Source organism: Pezoporus flaviventris, unplaced genomic scaffold (genome assembly GCF_033815535.1).
Source record: "Pezoporus flaviventris isolate CSIRO_AGI_PZ_B2104156 unplaced genomic scaffold, CSIRO_AGI_Pfla_v1 ptg000001l, whole genome shotgun sequence".
Lineage (NCBI taxonomy): Eukaryota > Metazoa > Chordata > Aves > Psittaciformes > Psittacidae > Pezoporus > Pezoporus flaviventris.
Window position 1 is genome coordinate 40,846,657 of NW_026892549.1, and position 24,377 is coordinate 40,871,033.

Below are 24,377 nucleotides of genomic sequence, written 5' to 3' on the forward strand. Positions count from 1 at the left end.
AGCCACTGTGTTTTATTAAGTTACCACTTTCCTTTAGTCTGCTCTGAACTGGAAAGCAGAGAAACAGTTGCTGTGGAGAATTAGGAATGGACATTGATGGGACCTCTGAGAATATCATGCTGTCTTTGTTAGCATCTTTGTAGCTGCGTGCCATTTCTTTATACCTTTGCTCTCTTCTCCTTCCCTTCTACTTCTCAATAAGCAAACCGAGACACGGGGCAATCTCACAGGAAATGTGGAAGGAAGGAGGAAGATAGAAGTGTTCTTCCTCTTGGAGGTGTCTTCTGGGAACGTGCAGAACCCTGTCACTATTGATGATGTTTCAACATACCTACTTAAAGCCTAGTGGCATTTCTGATTACTTTACTGTAGGTCCAGAAATGCAGTGACAGAATCATTAGTTACTTATTTTTCCAATAGGCAGAAATTACTTGATCTGGCCTCCCTTCCTCTCCCATTTTTGTCTAAAGCCAATATTTCTGCTGTGAGAAATGTAAAGTGGAAGAGTTTCTACTACTACAAATGCAGGGAAGAGCCCTATTCAGAGCACCACTGCAAAATGAGCAGGCCCACAGGTTGGGATATCAGTGGAAATCAGCTCTCAAATGACAGGCTACATGGCTGAGGATCAATTGCTTAATTTCCTGGCATTTCTATTTCCACAACTTTGGGTGGGTAAAAATTTCATTGACTTTAATGTAATTAAAACATGTGGATGAAGAGCACTTCTAATAATCCCACCCAGAAAAAAGGAAGAAGAATGTGTTCATGGTAGAATGTTTCATACCATTCTTCTCTTTCCTTAAGCATGTTAGCTCAGTTCAGCTCTGACTCACATGGGGTGTGAACCTCTGGAGAAAGGTTGTTACTATGGTTTAGTCTTTCATCAGGATTTGTTAATTCACGTAAACAATAGGCTGCATCATTTTTATCTTACTGTTTACCCCTCCTTTAATCCCCTTGATGCTTTTCTCCACCTTATTACAATAGCTAGAACATGTACTTTGCTTTCAGAGATAATAATCAAATGTTTAAAAACTAAGTACCTGGCTGACTGCAGGACTGAACCTACGTTTTTTAATTATTCCTACTTGGTCACACTCCTTTGGGCATTTCCTGCTTTCTTCATCATCTTCCCATCACAATCCAGCCTCTAATTGCATGGCCAGACGTGGACTGAGCTGTATCACGTTTGCTCATCGATCTGTAGAAGCGTCTTTTCTCCCTAGGCAATAAACTCTGTTCCTCTGACGTAGCAGGCCCTCCATAAGTGAAGCTGTTGCCTTGTGCCACAGCACCACGGGGCAGGCTGAGCAACAAGGCTCAGCCAAAAAGATCCCTGCATCCCTGAGTCACCCTAGGAGCAGCACAACGACGGCAGTGCAGCCCAGGGACACACAGGTGGGGCTCTGGCTCCTGGCTCTGGTTTTGCTTTGAATGGTGCTGGGGCCATAAACAAGCCACCAGTGTCATGCCAGTGTGCCTTCATTTTCATACTGTTTATGCAACAGTAGAGTCTGAAATTACACTGTATTCTCTGTGCTCTCCTCAGTCCCGACAGCGGTTTTGTCTTCCTGGTCTGCTGCAGCTCCTCAGCAGAGCTCCTGGTAGGGTTTGCATAGTTTTGTGATTTAAGCAAGAAAAAGAACTGCTTTTATGAGAGTAAGCAAACAAATTAACAATCACAATTCATAAGCAGTATTTGATTTCTCAACTGACTTAATCCATGATGAACATAGTTTATATTTATGCATGCCAACTTCTGGCATTTTATACTTCTCTTAGGGCATTTTATCTGATAATATATAAAACAATTTTGTGCATTCAGATATGTAGACCCATTCGTGCATAGAGAAACTCCAACACGCAGAATCATACTTACTATCTAGAATTGGAGCACTCCTGTCATTAGTAACAGTCTTCTTTAGCTTCTTTCCTTTGGTAATATCAGACAACAGAGCATTTCGCCCTGCTTGTTCTGACCTGCTTAGGGATGGCTTTTCAGTATTTGCCTGCAAAATAAAAGTGAGGAAGCAAAATATACGTCGACTTCCAGCTAAAAGTTCTGCTCAAATACAGTTGTTCTTGAGACTTCAATTTCTGTTTTAACAGCACCGGCATGGGTAGCGTACCACATATGATTTTGTGAATGATGTATAGGTAGCTAGCCTTGATACTGACCCAAGGCCCACACACACACTGGTGCTATTCTAACCCACACTATTCACCAGAAACAGAACACTTATGGGAATTCACATTTTTTAAAGTCAAGATCAGTGACCATGAAATGCTGGAGTTTGAAATCCTTAGGGCAGTGAGGAGGGAGTGCAACAAACTCGCTAGCCGGGAGTTCCGGAGAGTGGACTTTGGCCTCTTCGGGAATCTGCTTGGTAGAGCACTAAGAGGTTGAGTAGGCTGAGGGAGCTGTCCTGGCTAAGAACCAGTATGACAGAAAGAGAAGGATGGAGAGTCAGTGAGGTTAGCGACATACATATGGGCACTGGAAGTGAGTGGAAGTGATGATCCCTTTTGTAGGATCAAACACGAACCGTAAACAAAATGTTGGAGAGCTTTCCCCAGATACCATTCGCACCCTCAGCTGCACCTCAGTGCCTCTGGACACCCCATTGGATATGACAAGAGGCAACAGAGGACAGTGTATGTGGTACATTTACCTCCTGTAAAACTTACCAAGGCCAGTGTTGGGGGTGGAGGGGGAGCTGGAGGGGGTGGCACAGGCATGGTGGAAGGCTGGGTTCTGTCTGGTCCTCCTAAGAAACCTGCACAGCAAAACACAGAAACACACAAGGCTCAGATATTAATAAATCTAAATAAGAAGCACTTAACGTTTCATTGTATGGAGAGCAGCTATGCCCGTAAATGGGGGCCCCCTATATGATCTCCACTGCCACACAAACTCACAGACATACACATCCAGTTTTGCACACATACACAACCCACGTATTGCTATGGCAATGCACAGAAATGCAGTAATAAAACTGACCTCTGCTTACCCCAACAATCTTGTTCCTGTGGAAGTACTTCAGGATAACCCCATAGGTATAGCATCAAGAAGACATTATCCCTTTAAGATCACACTCAAAAAGAGGTGCTTTTAAAGCCCTTAAATGCCTGGAAGATCCACCCCCCCATGCACGCACTGTTTCCTAGAGCACAGCTCTAGGAAAGACTCATGCTTCTTCCTTCTTTCTCTGAAGACTTCATGCTCCATCCTCACCTTCTTCCTCCTCAGGAGCGGCACACACAGGAATGCTGTGTGCACTTCCCCAGGGGAGGAAAGCAGGCAGCCTGGCCTCTCAGCTGCAGGCTGCTGCAGAGGGAAAAGCCTGGCTGCCAAACCTCAGCTTTCCCTGACCTCCCTGGCTGGAGACCACGCTCCCTCTTTCGCCACCCCAAGCAGAACTTCCAACCCAGGGCAATTCTAGGGGGGACACACCAGAGATGTAGAACTTTCTTTGCAACAAAAACATTAAAAGTTAAAAAAAAAAAAAGCAGGAAGGACAAGCATCGAGGAATTATTTTTCAAGTCACAAGGGCTTTTTGTAGCATTTTGGCACACTGCTCACTGGAACTTTGCCTATCAGATGCTCCAGGGCTTTTCTAATGGTGATGTGGCATTTCAGCATGTCCTTCGCTCTTGCCCATTCACCTGAGCCAGCTTCAGTAACACTGATTTACCACCATTTATATGATATTTGCACAAGACAGGTAAACACAGTGGGAACAGGAATAAGGGTTATTCTCAAGACAACCCCAGGCTGACAGCTGAGCTCCTCATGGTGGTTATTCACAAAAACACAGAGCTCTCACTTCCTGAAGTCACTCAGTTGTTTTTGATAAACCCAAGGAGAACTGTAGTAGCACAGTATCTGCCAAAACAACTTCATGGTAGGTACAGTACCCTCTACAGTTTAAATGAGCATTAGGAAAATGTCTAGAATGGAACAAAATGGCATTTGCAGTGAGGGTTCAGGGTGAGTCACCACCTACAAAGTCTGTAATGGCTCTGAGATGATCCATGATAACAGGAAAAAAAATGGTTAGAAGTACAGATTTATCTTGTCAGATGCTCATGCTTCGAAAGAATTAGAATACAGCTGTAACCCCCACTCCTCCCCTCAAAAATAGTTGCTGAGCTGCCTTCCTGAGAAGAAACCTTTCCTAAAATAAGGCTTTAATGGACTTTGTCTAAAATCTATAGGGGAGAAAGTGTGTGGAAAGGAGCCAGACACATACCCCCAAGCTCCAGCTGCCTATCTATTAAAACCCATGGAGTTCAAAGTGGAGTGTGGTACCACCATTGTCTCCAGTGCCTGTGGGTTCTCGTCTCCCTTACTGCAGAAGCTGTCTCTCTTTCCAGTGACTGTGAAAGAGCGAGGGGAAGTTGCTGGTCAGACAGACTGACTGACTGACAGACAGAGAGGAAACTGCGAAGCCAAGCCTACGCCGCACGGTGCAAACACATGCGCTTGCAAAGCCCTGCAAACGGACCGGCGTGCGCTCATCAGTCCTCTGGTGCGTTGCTGTGCATCTCCAGGGAAGCACCATCTTCACATTCAGAGCAGCTGCTTGAATTCAGTTATATTCCCGTCTTCCACGTTGCTAGCTGTAGGTTGTTGCATAAAACTCTGCACAAAGCCCTATCCCTTTCCCGATCTGCTTATCCTAAACACAATATTTGCAATCTGAATCCTATTAAAAGCACCAAGACTAATGCTGCTTTGTTCTGCAGCTTCCTGCTTGAAAAAACAGTCAACAGGAAAATTATTTCTTACAGCAGACCACAACCATCCTGTTTCTTAACACAGTCTTTTCACAGCTGCAGTTGTCTTTAGTGTAACTGTGCCATTAGGCTATTTCACCAAGGTTTTAACTCCTTCGACTGATTAAAAAGAGAAGAGAAATTCTCCTCTCTGCACTGCTTTGAGAGAAGAGGCCAAACAAGTCAGGATAATGTGCTGCGAGTCTCCTTGGCACTCTGTGACACAGGAAAGTCTCTGGCGTAGGCAGAATAAAGTCTGGTTTAATATGAGGCTTGTAAATTAATTCCTTAAGGCAGCTCAGAACTAACTGCAGCAAGTGAGCCAGTGTTCGTGCAAATGCCCTAACTTGTCTACCTCCCTGTCAGTTAAGTGATTGCTTTCTGCATGCTTGTGCTGTTCTGTTCTACTTTTCTTTGCCCTTTTAACTGGGTTGTTTTAGATCAGCTTCTTAAGGAACTGGCAGGGACAGAGGGGAAGCAAGGAAACACTCAAAGCCTGAGTTTTCCAAAGAGAAGACACTACTCACAGACAGCCTCTCCAAATCCCTCTCTGCACACATTAATCACAAGAAGGTATGGCAAAGGAAGGCACTGAGTGCCCCCCTTTCCCTGTGCCATCTTACAGTGGGATGATACCCTCTGATGTACCTGTAGTCACCAACTCCACACTAGCTAGTACCTCTTCTGGTACTAAAGGGCTTTCTCAACAGGACAGGAGAAGACACAGCTACCCACTATCAGTATATCATTAAGCTACTGCTGAACAAACCCTATAGCACCCAGGGCAGTTACCAGCAGGGTCTGGAAAATGACATTTTGGAAGCACAGGACAAGCTTCTGTATTAGGCCATACTCAGGTAGGAATGGCTTGAAGTTTAGTGCAAGCATCCCACAGAGTTGTTTATTCATGAGGTTCTAGAGCACACAGCTCCTTTAGGAGCCATCAGAAAAGAGATCATACGGCATGACTTGAACCTGTGTGCCCCCACACAAAAGTACATTTTACAGAGCCAGTAAAATACCCCAGTTTGTTAAATTTTAGCTTAAAAGAAGTTACAACACTGCTTCCCTAGTACTTTTGTCACTCTCTTGACTCCACTCCTGCTGCTGAGAAAGAATTTCAGAAGCTCAAGCTGAAACTCTTCAGCAAGAAACAGCACCTCTGAAGCTCTAATTCTCCCTTGCTGTTCGGCTGCTAGATTTTGTACAGTCTATTTCTTTGCCTGACTTTCTGTAAGCAGAAGGGTGTCACTGGATTTTACCATTTGATCACTCTAAGCCTGTAGGAAAAATAATCACGTACTGAAGAGATGCAGCAAGGGGGGGCTTGCCCACACAGCACAGTGCAGTGCTGGGGCTAACCCGGGGATGAGCAGCACCTCTCAGGCTGCAGAAGCAAAGCAGCTGAGTCAGCACAATAGTGAACTTGAGTTCTGCAGCTGCTCTGTTCATCATTAATTCTCAGGATAGCTGTGTTGCACAGAGCATAAAGATGTCCTAAGATGTAACTTTACAATTAGAGGAAGGCTTTGGTTACTGTCCTACACATCAACAATAGACTCATTATTTGCTCCTGGTCAGTGGGAAAGACCTGGGTTTAAGAAATGGACATTATGTTCATTTCCTAACAGCTGACACTATAAAGTGCCTGAAACAGTAACCGATCCACTCAGTAATAAATTTTACCTACCAGATTTCTTAACAACCAAGTGGTTTATGACACTCAGTGCTGCAGGGTGTTGAAAAGGAGCCAATTCCAAAAGAGTAAGGCTGACGGGTCCTATCAGTCCTTTGCAACCCAGGCCATTTGGGTTTCTAAGTTCTTGCATATTTTCTAGGCAATAAATTATCACAGCCTTTAGGAATCTAATATGGAAACGTTATATCGAGACGAGCATTGGTGGTGCCGCAGAAAGGATTACGGTAACTAATCCGCACGCATACACCGTAGCGCCGGCCCCTGAGCCACAAGCACAAAGGTCGGTATTGTCAGCAAGAGGGGAGGACTTCCACAGCTGGCAGCAGGGCGGCAGCTGCGCTCCCGCTGCGCGGCAGGCGCCGTGCTCACCGCGCTTTCCTCTGGGGGCCCAGCCCCGGTGGGCGCTGACATCGCCAGGAGCAGGCATCCCACCGCAGCCCTCGCACTCGCCCTGCGCCGTGCCGATGCCAGGGCAGCCTCCCTGCAGGCTTATCGAGAGGGGAGCGCACACCGCCAGCCGCAGCCGCTGGCAAAGGAGATGCCGCAGAGCTGCCCACCCCCCTACCCCCAGGTAAACCGTACCATCAGAGCTGTGTAAGCAATACCTGCTTTTTGCAAGCTACTATCAGAAACGGTATTAAAGTATTACAATATGCAACACCATGATAAAAACTAACTTAAATTTAAAAGCAAAACAGAGGAAAGCATCCTGCAAAGAGCCCCCTTTTCCATGGAGTAATCCCTGAAGAGTAACAGGCAGAAGTGGCTTTAAACTGAACTCAGTGAAACACAAACTTTGGATATTTTGGATTTACTTTGGTACTTCAGAAATAATTTCAGGAGCATTACAAATGCTAAAAGGAAATGTGACATTTAATGTGGTATGGCCATTGCAAACAACTGGACTGCAAGTACACTGTTTGCATCTAGTCAGCCATTTTGGGCTGTTTCGAGGTGCCCCCTCTTCAACATACTGAGTCAGAGGCAAACAGACAGCTCTCTGTGGTTAATCATTTCCTGCATGATTAATTTCCAAGCAGAAAAAAAAAAGAGGAAGGAACAAACAGCTATAGAAATAACATAGAACTGATACAACTTAAGGGGGGGAAACCCTGAAGTTGCCAATTAAAATGCTGTCTATGGAAAAGGGCCTAAATTCCAAAGCAGGACTGACCTAGCTCTTCCAAAATGCCTTACTCCCTGCTAAGGAAAGAAGGTAAAACTTCTAAAAATCTGAATTTGAGACACTGGGCCAGGTCCCCAAGTGCTTCACCAAGGACAACTGACTGCAAACAGTACAGAGGAGCTGGAAGATCCTTTAAAATCACTTTCATACAGACCACAGTAGTTTTCCATGAGCTGTTTTTTTTTAACAGAGTACAGAGCTATTAAACCAGTTGATAAAAAATGGTTCCATGATGTCATGGAACTTGTTCAGGTCCCTCTGCTTCCACTCTCCATGGTGGATCTGAGCCATTAGTCAGTCTTCATGTCCTGTGTTCCACCACTGTATCCTCTGAAGGCCAGAGGGGCTGTCTGCATCAAGAGAGTTGGTGAGGGAGTGTGGAAAGGTGGGAATGAGAGCTCTAGAAGATGCTGAAGACATTCCTCCCATGCAGCACCATGCCAGTAAATCCCTGAATATACTGAAGAGGAGGATTCTCCTACAGGGTGAATAAAGAATCCTTAGGAGTGAATAGCTTGACGTGCACTAAAGTAACCTGATAAAAGTTTTAACTGAGGCACAGGAAGGCTGCTGTATAACCACACTATCTATATTCAGCAAGAGAGCCCGAATTTTCCTCCTCCTAACTGAAGTAAACTTTTTGAAGCTTAGGAGCTCCAGAGGAAGAAAGTGACACCAAGTGTTGCTCTCAGTATTTTCAGGTCCTTTAACATCAGTGCCTGGTCTTTTAAGGATGGTTTCTGGCTGAAACAACACTCCTGCTGCAGGGAGTACAAGACTCTGTGGCCTGAGAAAGGGCATTAAAAGGGTGTGAGAATGCAACTTATCCTATCCTGTCTGCAGGAAGCTGTAGTAGCAGAAGGAGGTAGTAATGTTTCACCCTTAAAACCACTTGCAGAGAGCTGGACAGCCAAAAGAGAGACCAAGAGAAGTTACTTCAGATGCATGAGGCCCAGGGAAGTTTTGGGGAGCTGCAACTGCCAGAGAGAGGAAGCCAACTTTATTTGGGACTTTCCACATTATCAAGAAGCTCCCCCCAGTACCTGAAATGAGTGGTTGAGTATGACTTCCCATGCAGGCTGAAAAATACCACCCCCTACACAAAATGCCAGGGCACAGAGTGGCTGACACCAGCGATGCTGGAGAGCTCTTGCCCTAGACCCTGGAGTCAGAGCATCCTTTCTCTTTTCACAAACAGCCCTTGGAGGGGTGATAGATGATAGGCTTCTTTCATGGGCACATGTATAATGCAGATGAGGTCTATGTGGCACCAACCCAGGACTTTGCCCCACCTGAGGAGCTGGCAATAACAGGAAGGTCTGCCACGGGGAGCTGCACCTTTACATAAGTGGCAGTGACTAGCTTGGGGGATGCAACACCATCCTGCTGCAGTCAGGGGCCAAGCAGGAGTGAAGAGGAAGGCAAGAGCCTGGAGGTCTCTGGCAGGAGTGCAGGGGGCAGTTTTGGGTTAGAAACACATGTCAAGGCAGTATTACAAGTGAGCAGTTTTTCAGCCCTACTTAGGCTGTAAAGAGATGATACATTTGTTTTGTTTTACACATACCCTTTTCAATAAATTACTGAGTTCTAATCTGTTACCTTTTCATCTTTTACTGCAGCTTAACTGAGCTATGTGACAGGTGCAGGTGCTGGGGGCTAGTAAGGAGCAGTAAGAGAAATAACCATAACAGCAAACAAAGACTAGTTAGAAGAAATGAGAGGGTACTGTGAGATGCTTTTCTGTCTCTGTGCATGTTATCCCATGCATCTGTGCCCTGCTGGGCTTAAACCATGACACAACCATATTGCATCTCCATCTTTCTCCACCCCTCATGTTCATGTCCCTCACCCCCAAGCACCCAAAATGCAGTGACCCTGTAGGCAGCACTGGCTACAGCTCACACTGGGCAACGTCCCAGAGCCTAATCCCCCCCCCCCCCCCAACACTTTTTATCTACTTCTTATCATCACAGGAAAACAGTAACAAAGCAGGTTACTGTGGGTGTTGGTGACAAAAGACCACTGAGCCAGCACACAACCACAGGGCACCAAGCGCCCTAACAGCCAGGTGCACTCACGGTCCACAGCAAGTTGCATCCAGCAAACCTCATCTGTCAAAAGCAACCAGGAGTTCCATGGTGAAAATCCAGCAGTGCTGCATCCATGGAAGACTGCAGCGCAGAAATAGGCCACTATGGTGTCAGAATGTTGTTTTAATCCAAGTATTTTAAAACCAGTTTTTTTATTTTCAGTGACATATTTTGCAAAATATGCAGAGGATCACAGGCAATGGCTGGCTTAGAAGGACTGCCCCGAGTCACCAATGTAGTCACTACTTGGAAGAAGCAGCAAAGCTTTCTGTCAGTTTAAGTGTTTGGATGTTGAGTTGAGAAGAGCTGAAAATGTAAGAGCAAATACACTACAGCAGACAGCATCTCTGACTCACCGAAAACAGAAATTGCTTCCATCTAATCCAGGTTCTATAACTTCTTTCAGCCAGTGTTTTCAGAGGATGTACAGGAATACTCCTGTCTGCTCAGGCCCTGAGAAATGTCTCACGTCCCCTGCCACAGCAACCCTGCCCTGAGGAGCAGAACCTCAGCCCTGCAAAGGACATCTGGATCAAATCCCCTGCACTGGGCACCATGGAGGGAGTCTCTGTGGTGCTTTAAAACAGGCATGTGTCTGTCATTCCTCAGCAGGAGGCTGCGGCCAAACACAGCAGAGAAATCTACAGTTGCTGGCCTGCGTCCCAGCCCTCAGGACAGGAGGACACAGCTTGGGACACTACAACCTCCTACGGCTCCCTCCCCACTCCTGCCTCCCTGCCAAGGATGAAAAGCCCTTCCCCAGCCCCTCCACAAAGAAAAGTCTGCAGCAAACAGCTGCACCCTCTCTCCTAAGCAGGAGTGATGGTTAAGGACCAAGCTGTTTGTGCCTGAGCTCTTACTTCAGCTGTCCATAGCACAGCTGCCTGCAATATACAATCACCTACCGTCCAAGGCAGCCTTTAGTCAACCCGAGTACTTGAAACAACGCACAAGGATGTGTTATCCTAGGCACACTGCCTGACACAGCCAACAAGGGATTCACCCAGCCTGGGGGCAACCTCAGCATGCAGCCCTAAAGAAAGGGACCCTTGTTATGATCCTCTGGGGAGGCTGAGGGACAACATACCCTGGGCAACAAGGACCTGGTATCTCTCTACATCTTATTCCCTTGCCTTATTCCTTTGTGTTCACAAAATACCGCCCCTAATACACAGCCCAAGAGTTCTCTCTGATAGGCTGCTTTTTCCAGTGTCTCATTACTTGCAGGGTGATCACTCAGTGTCATGTGGAAGCTCAGCACCACGCACTTCACTGCACAGCTTTCTCTCCAAAACTTGAGCCATCTTAAACTATAGGAGCTGTTGGTAGGGCCAACAACCTGCTTCAGAAATTAAAGATTTCCAAGTATTGCTTATTCAGCCCTATATCAGAACAGAAAGTATTGCATTAGGTTGGAATAAATCCTGAAGAACAGGACTTTTCCCACCTGCTTATCCTCACATCACAGTACTGCTCAGCTCTCTGACTGGACAGGGTCATTCCTGGCCTGATGGTGGCAGGCAGCCCGCAGAGGCAGGGCAGGAAGGGATGCTTCCCACACCCGGTGACCCAGAGGCGGAAAGGCAGGAGCTGGCCCTCAGAGCCCCCAGCTTATTACCATAGGAAATAACTTCTGTTCACATTATTGTCCCTGCCTTTCCACTTATTGCTCCATATTTCTTTTTTTCCAGGATGTCACAGCAGTGATCGCTTGTTTATGTACATGAAAGCCATTCTGCCATTTGAATCAAACTGACAGAAGTCTAGAGGATTTTTTCCCCCTTCCCTCCACTGTTTTACGGCATAAGAGGCCAAGAAGTATCAGAAATTAGTCTGAATGGGGTTTGTTCTGAGCTGTTTCAACTTTCAGCCAGTGAGGAACAAAGTCATAAGAACCAAATTTGGTGAGTGAACCCTGGGATTTTGCTGGTGGGCTTCTGCTGACCATGGCTGCCCACTCGTGTGCCACGGGTCCCCTTCACAGCTGTGGCTATAAGGAGAGGGGCTTCTCTGCAAATTCTGAGGCTGGGATGAAAAGAGCCTGTTTACAGGTTACATCAGGGGAGCTCTGGGGCACCCCACACTGCATCCTCTCCATGCCCAGGCACTAGATTAATAACACTGTCACCTGTGCAACACCACTTATTTTTCACTTCTGACCAATGGGACAATACAAAGCTGCAGTCAAAAGCGTTTTACTACAGTGAAGGCCTACAGAAAAGGATCAAGGATCTCACACACTGCCAGAGTATTTACTTCTCAGTAGGTGTAGGTTTAGAATTCAATTGATTTCAGCATTCAGATAGGCTTTTTTTTAACACAAAGTGTTTTCTTCATCGCAATCAACCAAGTCTTACTAAACATGCTGCAAACTGTGACTGCTCTACTAAAGCCAGCCTCTATAAAATAATATTAAAATAGTGACTACCTCTAGAGGGGAAATCTGAGGCATGTAAAGGGCCAGACACGTGGAGTGAATTTAAAGCACTATTTTCCAATCCCTCTCTCTTGTAAATATTGCAATATTCCTATAAGAATGTTGAAAAACTACAGTGCACAGAGATTAGTTCAGATTTCACATCAAAAGCCGAAACAGAAAGTTAAGCGGCCTGGGCAGTCAGCAGGGAAAGAGCAGCTACACAAGCAAGAGTGCATTAGAGTTTTTACAGCCCAGGTGTCGACATAAATTAGAGAGTAACTCAAATACCTGTCATTAGAGGAGCAATCAAAGACTGATCTGCCTGGAGTGTAGGAAAAACAAAACAAAACCCAGCCCCAGTTCTGCGTAATGTAAGGCAGCCGGCTTGGCCAAAGGCAGTTCAGAATACCACCTTGGAGCCAGGTTACTGTCAATAAAAGCCTCAGTTCAGCACAGCAAGCCACATAAATCAGTTTTGTAAGAAACAGGCAACCGGGTCTGGTAGAGATTTTAATTAAAAAGAAAAGAAATAAATCTTATTTTCCATACCAAAAGTTAATTTTGGATGATCTGAGGCTACAAAGTGCTGAGACTCCAAACCTCCACTAAAGTGGGTGGAGATGGAGAATCTGATTTTACTCTCATTAGAGTTCATGGAAAGGCTCAGGCCAGTTTGCAGAGAGGGCTGGATGAGACCCACTGTATCTTATGACTTTGCTGAAAGTGTTTGAGTTGTTTGGGATGATCAGACAGAGATGAAGAAAAGCGCATCCTGCAAAGTCCCTTGATGTTCTCTGCTGTGCAGGGATTTGTAGCTTGGGGTTAGTCATTAAACCAGATCATATGCGATGCACTGAATCATATTTGCACATAAGTAATGAATTTGAGGAGTGCCACAGTCAGCTATCAAGACTGGTGCTGGCTCCCATAACAGCATCTTTTGGATGCAGATGGCTGATGGAGCAAGGACCACTGCCACAGTCTGCACAGAGTGTTCAGCACTCCTGGCATCTTGTTTCATGAACTGGGAGAGAGCAACCAGCAAGATATACTGTCATCCGTCCCTAAGGACCATGACCTATTGAAAAACTCCCCATAACTTTCCCTCTGTGCCCTGCTCATAGACAACAAACTGAACAGAAACTCACATCAGACCTTACAAGCTGACTAGATACTAAACGAGGACTCATTCTTCGTATGACTTGCATCCCCTGTGTTCACAAACCTTCTCTGACCTCTGATACAAAAAGCTATAAAATACCATTTCATCTGCCATTTAAAGGCTTATTTCAGTAATGTGGCCATGGAAAGTTCTTTGTAACTCTGCTGGGCTGTTACAAAACAAGTACTTTTTTATAACTCACACTCCCAAAGGAATTAATGCAAGTTTGCAAATAAAGCAATGGAAATTTTTCAGCTTACTGAGTTCTAAATGAATACACACAAAATATACCATTACTTTGCATATATAAGAGTTTTCAGTATTTACTATGACTGGCATTTTATCATAGATCCTCCTCTGAGAATAGCTACAAAATGAACCTCTCTTACACAAATTTATGTAGTATCTGACTTGCAGTAATTAAGAATTAGTATCACTTTCAAAGCCCAAAAACCCTGACGTACATGAAGCTGGGCAACATACACTGGGTATCTGCACATGCAGGGAGTTGGATGACAACTGCACAAGTAATCAAAGCAACTTGCAGTATCCGTTCTTGCTTGGAAGAGGGCCTCTGCCCTCTGAGGTTTGGCCTGCTGTGTAGTTCATACTGCGTCTCAGAAAGCTTTCAGATGGGCTGCTATGGTTTCAGCAATTAGTTTTAAAGGTTCTCGGCAATGTAAAAACAAATCTGTGGAAAAGATTTGAGAATCAGGATGGAAATAATAAAGGGGAGGAAAAAGTGGAGGCAAAAAGTAATCTGAAAAAAACAGAGGGTCTGCTTCATCAAGAAATCCCTTCCTTCCCCAAACTCCAGACTTCAATTGCCTCTTCTTCATGTTGGAGCCAACCTTAGCTCACCCCAAACTACTCAGACACTGTGGCCAAAAGGTGATCATCTTTTCCGAAGGGTCTACAAAACTTTAAAAACTGTGTCCAAAGCAATACCCCCCCCCCCAAAAAAAAAAACAAACAACAAAACCCAAATAAGACAAAGGTGACTTAAGGATAAGAGATTAATTCTCATCTTAAAATATCCTATTGTACATATTTTGGTTTGAAATGAATCCACTTAAAAGCAACAAAGAAAAGCGACAGTGCTACTGAGAACACATTATTTCACATGCGAATTTACATGATCACCTAATATCTTGGCAGTACTGGCAAATGATATCTTGTTCTAATCCATATCAAAAACAAGTCCAAAATGTTATGTTTCTGTACTACCAGATTATTTGCTTGGTTGGAATGCAGCAAGAACCTTCTCCTGCAGCTTGCTACAGAGAAATAGATAGAAGCAGCAATACATTACTGCTATTAAAAATTGTCCAACAAGACAACTCAAAACCTGTCTTTAGATGGCTTGTGCAAAACTAACAGACCAGATAACCATTAAGTAGATTGAAGGTTGCCATTATCTCCATATTGTTTGGTTCTTTGTATTATATATGAAACCTACCAAATCAGACCATCATTTTCTCTATTTTAAAAACCATAGATTTTAAAAATATCAATATTAACTGTGTTGATCCACTGCCTTTATTACTACAGCAAGAAAAGCTTCATTTTAAAACTTGAATTTCTAAATAAAATATATGTCAGCTGATAGGAAGTGCTGTAGTTTCACTGCAGACCTAGGAAGTTTTCTACCAGAGGAAGATGTAGTCCAAAAGTACTAACGTGAATCTTTGTGATAAATGATAAGGGCAACCAGTTGAAGCTATAGGCCTAAAGCAGACTAGCAGCAGGGAAGATTGAGAGCTGCCTCTTGTGATACTGAACCACTAAATATATCACATGCTTTATTCAGAGCTGACTAGCACTTCGCTGCCTCCAAGACCAGTTACCAGATGAAATGAATTGCTACCTAGAGGAAACACATAAAGAAACCCTGCAGAAGACCTCCTGCTCTAGCCTTGCTTCTTGGGAAGAGCAGTTCCAGAGCAAATTAGTGGTTTGGTGACCACCATGCAGAAGGTCACGTCCAAGCCAGGGGCCAACCAGAGGGATGGATGGAGAAGCAAAGCAAGGAAGATGCTTGGACATACCTTCACTCTTTGGCCAGTCTGGACATGAGCTCCAGATTGTCCTCCTGAACTGAAACCCTGAGAGATGTTGAACTGGTGGGCTGCTGCTAGAGTGACCATCAGGCAATGAGCCTGCTGCCCTTGTGGCTGCTAGTTCAGACTCCCATTCACAGCTGGAACAGTAAAAGGACCAACCTGAAATTCTGCCTCCTCTGTTTGGATTTAGTTTGGCTCTTTGTGAAGCTGTAAAAATCTAACTCGCAGTGCATTGAATACCTCTCCATGTGTTAACAGGAGAGACCTTAGCTTTCAGCATCTGAGTCTGCATGTGTGCACGTCACTCGCAATGCTCATGCACTGTTCCTATCACCAACAATTTCCATTTGGTCCGATCTGGAAAACATCCTGAGTAATACAAGGGTGAATTTTTCTGTTAAGTATTTCCAATTCTGCCTTTTGGCAAGAAAAAATGTCAAAAGTCACTTGGAAATGAAAGGTAAAGCTAAGAGATATTTTAATTATTTCATAAATAAGCTGCCAAAATACAAAGAGTAAAATCCAGGCAATACTAATATTCTTCATATTTATACCATCATCAGCCAAGCAGAGTGTTGACTAACTGCAATTACATTTTCATTTACTAGAGTAGAACTACAATAGAAATTCAAGTTGAAATAGCTTTATAAAGCCATTTTTATATAAATCTTGCAGTTTCATCTACTTGCAGCAGGACTCGATATTTAGGAAACACAGATATTTATGCTATTACAGATATTTACAGATATTATAGGTGAGATAACATTGAAACAGAAGGTTTAGATTTTACCCCAGCACTTTAGCTGAAGACTCACCATTGATACTGGGACTATGAAATTTGCACATATGTATCTGAGTACACAGCACACATCTGCAACACATGATGCCAATTTAAACACCTATAGAAAGGGTACACAATTAAGCTGTCCATACCTAATCTAAGGTTTTAATTGCTCAGTTGAAAGCCCCTAGAAATAAAGTTAGCTTCTGAAGATTTAATTTATGAAATATGCTTCTGTACTTGTTTTGGCAGTTATCTAATAGATGTACAAGTTCTGGTTTGCATCAGTCTGTGGTTCTTTTAAACTCAAAGCAATTTAATGTTACATGAAAGACTAACTCATTCTAGGAATTCAGATTCCCTGTTCTGCCTGTACACTAAAATTTGTGTATGTTGGTTTACTACAAGATTTAATAATGTGGTTTTGGGGGGGAAAATCAGAGAGAAGTGGGAAATTAATTTTATGTCCTGTCCAAGCCTGAGACATGAAGAGTTTTCTGTCTTTACCAGAAATTTAAAAAAAACACCACCACAAACAGTTTTGTTCTTAGAAGCACAAGTTTCAGCAGAGCCTATGTGTGCTTTGGATATTTTAAATTTCTTTTAAAGCTAATTTTTGAATTTTTAATTTTTGAAATTTAAATCTTGTGCCAAATTCACCTTTGATCTCTTTGAGTGAATAATAATAATAATAATAATAAAAGGGTTTTGATAAACTGATGTCTTATATTTTTGTAGCTTCACAAGTGTACTGACATGGTGCTGCCAAATCAGCACAGGGCACTCTGACTCCTGACTGCCTTGATTATCCCCTGGTCACAGGAGGGACACAGGGCAAGTTGGTACCACTAGACGTAAGACTGGGAGGACACAGGTGCCACAGGTGTGGACAAAGAAGTGGGCTCAAATTCTTATAAAGGGAACTAGTTTAAAGCATGCCACAAATCAAATAAAAGGAACCCAGGTCAACAAAGTGAAAACGCCCTTCTGCTCTCCTCTGCATCTCCAATTACAGAAGTCTTTGCTCCAATTTATTTCTCTTTGGAAACAACTTTTTACAGCTGCACATGGCAAGTACTTAGCTAGCGAGTGAAGAAGGGAAGCTGGAAAGAATGATTATTAATGGATTCTGCCAAAAAAATAGGCAGGGCAAAGTCTTTAGTGGCTTAGCACAAGAACTAGTAGGACTTCCCTAGGCAAAGAGGAGGAATGTCCTGCATTGTTGTCCTCAGAAGGGAAACAGTGCAGCTGTATTGCCTTCTGCAGCAATCTGGGCCAGACCTCGAGGAAACATACAGCACCCCAACTGTCTACTTGTTGATGTGGTCAAGTCCACACACATTAAGAGAGAGCATTCACCCAAGTCGTTGTTAGTTGGAACCAAGAGATGCAATTCAGCCATCTGCATTTTATTTCAGATATTTGTATCTCCAACCCTTTTCCACGACCTTCAACAACAAAGTGTTTCCATGCAGCAAGTGCAGCCAAGTGTGCATGTGGCTGCCTGCCCTGGAGCACACAGGCTTACCAGTGAGCTCAGGGGACTGTAGGGACATCACAAAGTCATATCTAGCTGACTGCATAGGTCAGACCTGGGCAGATGTGTCAGGCAGGTGATTACGCTAAGAGGGACAGATTCACATCTTGCCTAAACTTGGTGGGACGTGCAAGCCATTGCTCAATGGGAGACAAGGTACCCCAGCCAGCTGCTATGGGACCAGCAGTGGCTGCTGCTTCCTGCAGGGTTTTGGAAGTTTGCATTGCACCTTTGTGTTAGCTGGCAGCTCTGAGACAGGAGCTCATTGGGAGCTCAGGGCACAGCTGGTTTTAGAAGTTATTGCCTCCATGCCAGGCAGCAGACCTAGCTGAGCTCTTGCTGGTATTCCAAATGCAGCTTTTTGTATGAAAAGTAGTTTTGTGCTGTTTAATCTAAAAAAAACCCCAAAACCCCAAACCAGTATGTATGGCATACCACTGCCAAGAAAATACATACCCACAAAGCCAAAAGCAGCCACATGCCATAATTCAACACTTGCATTTCCTCTTTAGAACATCCATTGACAAGTCCTCTTACTCCACAGGACTGCTCAAATTTGTCTTTGCTAATGTCAATCTACCAGCAACTTGGAGGAGAGAACAAATGGGTCACTGCAGGCTGGCTCAGTGCAGGTGCCCTGGAACAGCAGGTACTGGAGGGTGGCAGGTGATTTCCTCTTAAACTTCTTTGTAATAAGAGCAGCTGTCACAGTTATTAAACCCTAGCTAAATTTAGTACTACATCTGCTGAACCCTGTAAATATGGCTGAAACCCTGATGAAACTGAATGGTTTGGTTAGCTCGCATGGGCAAAACCAAATTGGATTTATTTTTAAGTAAGTTTGCTAAACTTGCACCTGGCAGACTGAAATATGACTTAACATCTCTGCTTTCTAAACCAGAACTAGTAATTAAACACAGAGTTAAGAATCACTTCAAGTCTGAGGCCACAAGCTTCCAGATAAAAAGAAAACTTTTTCCAAACTCAGAAAGCTGCTTTATCTGGATCAAATCCACAGCTGAAATGAAGCTTGCGTTGGTTTTTTGGGTCATAAGATGTTTTTGCTCTTATGAAATACGCTTTCTCTTTTAAACTGCAGTCCTGATGACCGGCAGTCCTCAAACAAGTGATGGTGCAAGGATCACTGTTTTCTTCTGTATCTGCCAAGGCCCTTATAAGCAGGCTGGCTCACAGAGGGCTGGGCTAAAGGTGGTCCTGGTCCAGGCACCAACACACAGAGGAAAAGCCCTTCTTCTGCACAGAAGGGGTATGGTAGCGTCAGGGCTGCTGTTGAACAAAGCCTGAACTCTGCACCCAAACACTGCTTCAGGTGAGCTCTGATCCATCAAAACTTGCTAGCAGGAAACACTGTTCAATGCAGACCAAACTAAGGTTTTGCAAGGTAGCATGACCTTGAAGTTTGCCACTAGCACCAGAGTTTTGAGATCCATGATAAAAATGAGCAGTTTTCTGTCTTCTCACAACTGCTCACCTGAGAAAGCAGCACAGCTTGCCTTTCCAGGTCTCCCTTTTACACTGGGGGCAGACATGATCCTTACCTTGCCACCTGCTAATGATAACGACCCAATACTTTCCCACAGCGCACAGTATAATGCAGCCATTTTATCTGTTGACTTCCAAATTATGAGAGTAAAATCTCCTCAGGAAACTCAGCAACAGCAGGTCACCTTCTCTCCCTGAAAACTGGAGTATGGGCTATACTCTACCATACGTATGGAAGTGTTTATTGCCTTTAAAATAACTATTCAGCTTTCATCAATAACCAGAACAATTTAAAGTCACTGTCAACAAGGAGACTGGAATACTGAATGACAGCAGGGCTGGAAGAGGGCACCTACCCTTCCCCTGAGTCACTCACTATTGATTATATCACTCCTGGCCGGTATTTATCTCTACTCGCCCAAAAAGTCTCCAGTGATTGAAATTCTGCAATATCCCTCAGTCGTCTGCTTAGCCTTACAGCTAATGAAGCTTTTCCCAGTACCTAATCACAGCCTTTGCTGCGATTTAATTTGCTATTTCTGATCCTATTTACAATTGGTGTGTAAAAGAATTTATTCCTTTTCTCTTCATGGCTATGTGAAAACTGTTTACATGCCTCTTTGATCTCTCTTCTTTAGGCTAAGCAATCGTATTTCCTCCAGTCTTTCCTCACAGGCTGTATCTGGTCTTTCTCTCATCATTACTACTGTTCCTAGGATGTTCCATAATCCCACATCTTTAACTCAGTATTGCATTGTATGCTCTTTTGCAGCATCCAATTTATTAATTTGAAATAAAATGTGTCAATTTAAAAATACTCATATTTTCCCTACCTGCATTTCTCCCTCCTTCAAACACACCTTTCTTTCTAACCCACAGCATCCAAACAGGTATTGTCACACAGTAGTACCATCTTTTTTTGGTCCTCTAATGTGGAATAACTCTCACAATATCAGACTTTGCACCAATTCTCATTGTGGCAGCAGTTCATCATGCTTGGTATGCCTTGTGGAGCCACAAATGGAGCAAGACCTTTGTCCGCTCCCAGGGCTAACCCTTCCCTCTCATGTCTCCCAATCCCAACACCCAGATTTCTCCAGACAGTGGTTTCCAAAGCTAGTGCGCTGCTGAAGCTACAGCAAAGCATTAACACACCTGGACCACCAAGAGACCATATTGAAACCCAAAATGGTTTTGTGCTCAAAACCAGAGAACCAAAATCCCAAGTGCCTCTGGTATCCTCCCAGCATTAACTTCTACCTGTCCCACTAATCACAGTAAGCCACTGTCAGGGCTCACAACACACTGCATTTGAGACAGGAAATAATATCTGATCTGCTGGAATATACTCTAGGTAAGCACACTGCAGCCTATCTAGAGCATAAGTTTTCTGCTTGAACCTCTGCTTGAGCCTTTGCTCAGTAGCACCAAAGTCTGAACATTGCAGCCTTCACCATGCAGTTTTCAAGTGTATCATTTGCTCTGAGTCAGGACAATTATGAATTCACAATACCTGGTCAAATCATATCTTATGTCTCCTGACCTACTTATGAAGTCTTAAATCCCTCCACTGTTTTTCCTGTGCTACCGAAATGAAAAAATCCCCGCTGCACATGTTAAAAGCTTGCAGATCTAGCAGAAAATTTAATGTTAACCTAAGGCACCTAAATCTGACACTGCAAAAGGTGTGCCACATCAGAGCATGTCAGTAAACTGGCATTGCCATTAATCCTGCCCTGGAGGAGAATGGCTCTTACATTATCACACTGCAAATCAAGACATGAGATGGCTCTATGCCTTCAGGCTGTTACAGGTCAGGAATGACACACACCAGAGATGTTTCCCTATGCTACTGCTCACACAGTGACTCCTCCCCACTCCCATCCCTCTTCCTGGTGCAAACCCTTCGGGCTCTGTACCTTGTTACCAGCAGGAGTGATGCTCACACAGAACAGGAGGTCTGGCAAATTCAATACAGAATATACTTGAAGTTAATTAGATTGCAGTGACATTTTCCTGCACGTTCCTGCAAGGAAGAAAAAAAATGAACCATTAAATGTGAAACCACAGAGTCTGGGTATGTATCCATTATGCGTTTCCTTGTGCAACTGAAATTCTGCATGAGAAAATGGTAGTGTGTAAACAGGAGCCCGCCTCCATCAAAAGAGAAATCAGAACAGGAAAACACACTGACTGTGCTCTCCGTATCAGTCCCTGAGGCCAAAGGGCCTAGTTTGTACTCAAACAAAGTTAAGATAATTTACCTGACTTCAGCATAGCATAGTAAAAGCCAGTATAAATGGTGTAATGAAAGCAGAAAAGCATAAACACATGTGTAGATGAATGCGTCGGTAAGACTGAATGGAGTTATCTGCTCGTACAGTTAGCTGTTCCTCTTAAAAGGGCTTTGGCTCACCAACCAGCTTTGTAATAACAGGTTTCTATAGTTTAGTCTAGAGAGAAATGCACGCAAAAGCTGAAGCAAATCAGCTAAAAGTGAAACTGAACTCCCTCAACCTCTAGCTGCTTTTAACAGCTAATTACAAAAACGATTTGCAGAAGCTCCATTTAGGTGGGAAGGAATAAGAGGGGGAGGAAGAAAGAGTAGAGAATGGCCAGCAAGATGTGACAGAGACATGCTGCAAATAATGATTAATATCTCAGCAAAAGATACCCATGTCCATTTGATGTATTTAATATTAAAACAACAAAATGTCTTCAACAATCCAGTCAATTTAAAATAAATTGTGAGAACAATAATTATTCAGCATTTTATGGATTTTTTTCTGTTTAGAGATCAAAGTCTCAAGACTCCAGTTCCTTACTGGTATGTAACCTTTAAATACACTGCAGTGAAATGAAACCCACAAAGGGATGCTGCCATAAACTCCCTGAAGCTGGTCTGTGCAGTTCAGGTTTGCAATACTTGGCATTGCACATCTTCCCCCCCCCCTTGCAGAATTGGACTACCCTGTGCTGTGAATCCAAGAGCACAGTGGGCACAAAGTCAACAGAGAAATGCAGCTGAGTAGCTTTTGAGGAGCAAAACTGGCCAGTGATTCAAGTGGCATTCTGAGTGGTTTATTCTGTTTGTTTACAGAATTAAGGATACTTTTAAGTTGCTTTCATCTAACTTTGAAGCTCTGTCAAACTTAGACTTTTATAATAATACTGTCCAAGGGAAAGAAACCAAAATAATAATAAAAAATTACATAAAAATGATTTTTTTCTTCCATAGATGCTATGATTATGTACACACATATACATAGAGTCTTTTCTCCTTCTGAAATTCATTAAAAGAGGATGTGTTTTTCCCTCAACACAGAATTTGTCCCCATCTGGTTCCATTTTTTTACTATTTTCTATTTTTTTTCTGTGTGTTTCCTTCTCTCGCATTCCAATCCATATTTATTTCATGTTGTGTAGTCTGTAGTCTTCATTCCCTTTCCGCTTTTTGCGGATTTCCTTTTTAATTTCTTAGGGAAAAAAACACTCTTTCCCTGGTTTTCATAGTGCAAGCTGGTGGGATGGGCCCATTCAGAAATTCCCCCTCTCCCACACTCTCTCCCCCTCTTTCCCTGTCAGTCCTGATTGCCTGTGCTTACTCCTGGTAGCAGAGTGAAAGCGTCAGGCTTTTTTTTTCATTTAGGAAAGTCTATCAGGGTTTTTAATTCAGTTTCAAATACCTGGTGCAAGCCTCTGCCTGGAGGCTCAAATGTAGTATTTATGAGCCATTATATTTAGCTTAAAACAACTCCCAGTCTACTTGAGATGAGCTGCTATAAGGCAGGATTAGGCTGAAATGAAAATGTCTGCAGTGAGATTTTACTAAATTGCTTTTAAATCACATTCTTATTCAAACAGAGTTGAGTTTGACAGTGCTCTGGTGAAGGCCATAAACGCTAATAAAGCAGTAAGGCTCATTTGAGGCAGAACCTTGGCTCTTTTTGCAAAACCTGACAATTTTACAGAAGCAGAGGAGCCCAGCTAAGGCCAGAACCTTCTGAACATAAAACTCCAAAGCTCAAAACATAAAAGCAAGCTCTGCAAAGGCTGCAGCGTGTGAGAGCCGCAGAGCTGTTTACTGCCCAGAAACAGGGCCCTGCTATTCCCAAACTGCTGAGACCCTCAGCACCCTGCAGCAGAGCCAGACCCAGCATCCACCTCCCAGGGCAGAAGGAGGTAAGGACTTTCCAGCTCATGCAGCCCAGTCCTTCCTGAGCTGCTGCGTTCATTTCATGTAGATGTTTTTATGCTGAGGTCAGAATGAATGCACTAAGAGGTATGAAGAGAGCAAAAGAGCAGCATGACTTAATCTGCTTTTCTACAGAATCGAGGAAATACAGAAAAAAATATTTAGGAAGAAGCATAGGCAGTTTTAGGAATACCTGCCTGACACTCAAATCTCTGATTTTAATGTCTGGCATGCCCTTGGTAGAGCATCCGTCATTCCCAACACCTGCATTTCATGCTACATCACTGCCACTACCACTGTCCAAGCCCATTCACCTCACAAGCTGTGACCCTGCCCAGTGAGCAAGGGACACTGAACACAGCAAGCACCTTTGCCTTCCACCACTGCTACCTGGGCAGGCTGCGCAGCCACTACCTCCTCTTCCCATCACCTTCTCCCAGCACCACGTGTGCCAACGCTGCTAGTATCTGGTTTTAGTTCAGACCCTGTGCAGCATTACTACTACTACTATCTTCTATATTTTATCCACTTAAAGTTTATTTTCTTTGTAACTTTCACTCCTACTTTGCATTCAGCATTTTTAATTAATCCCAATTGCCTACTAATATTTAAAAGTAATGAATGTGGTTTTGTGCATGAATACAAAACGTACATCCCATTAAACAGCCTCACTCTGAGAGCTCCCAAGTTTTCCAGCACCAAAATGGGGCTGTTTCATCCCCAATATAGTGCTTTCCCAAGCCAAAACCTTCCAGCAGAGTAAAGCTGGGATGAATTCCTCAACAGAAATTATCAGAAATGAGAGAAAACTGTAAGAGTCTACACCAGTAAAATTAAGCAGAACAGCTATATACGTGGTACAGCTGAAGCAGGTAAAGTGAAGCTCTCACTACAGTCAGTTTAGCCTGTGCTTGGAAAAGCACTCTCTGGTATTTATTAACACTGACACTTCAAAATCC

At 43.7% G+C, this 24,377-nt stretch overlaps 1 protein-coding gene across 1 annotated transcript in view; it reads right to left on the reverse strand.

Annotated features, from left to right (window-relative positions):
* WIPF1 (WAS/WASL interacting protein family member 1) overlaps nt 1-21,224 on the reverse strand; it is a 34,838-nt gene extending 13,614 nt beyond the window's left edge. The window contains exons 1-3 of the mRNA XM_061453855.1: nt 21,143-21,224; nt 2,692-2,780; nt 1,883-2,012 (exon numbers count right to left, since the gene is read on the reverse strand). Coding sequence (XP_061309839.1) covers nt 1,883-2,012; nt 2,692-2,742 — 181 coding nt within the window. The 5' untranslated portion in view covers nt 2,743-2,780; nt 21,143-21,224. The remainder of the gene's footprint in view (nt 1-1,882; nt 2,013-2,691; nt 2,781-21,142) is intronic.
* Nucleotides 21,225-24,377: the final 3,153 nt, after the last annotated feature.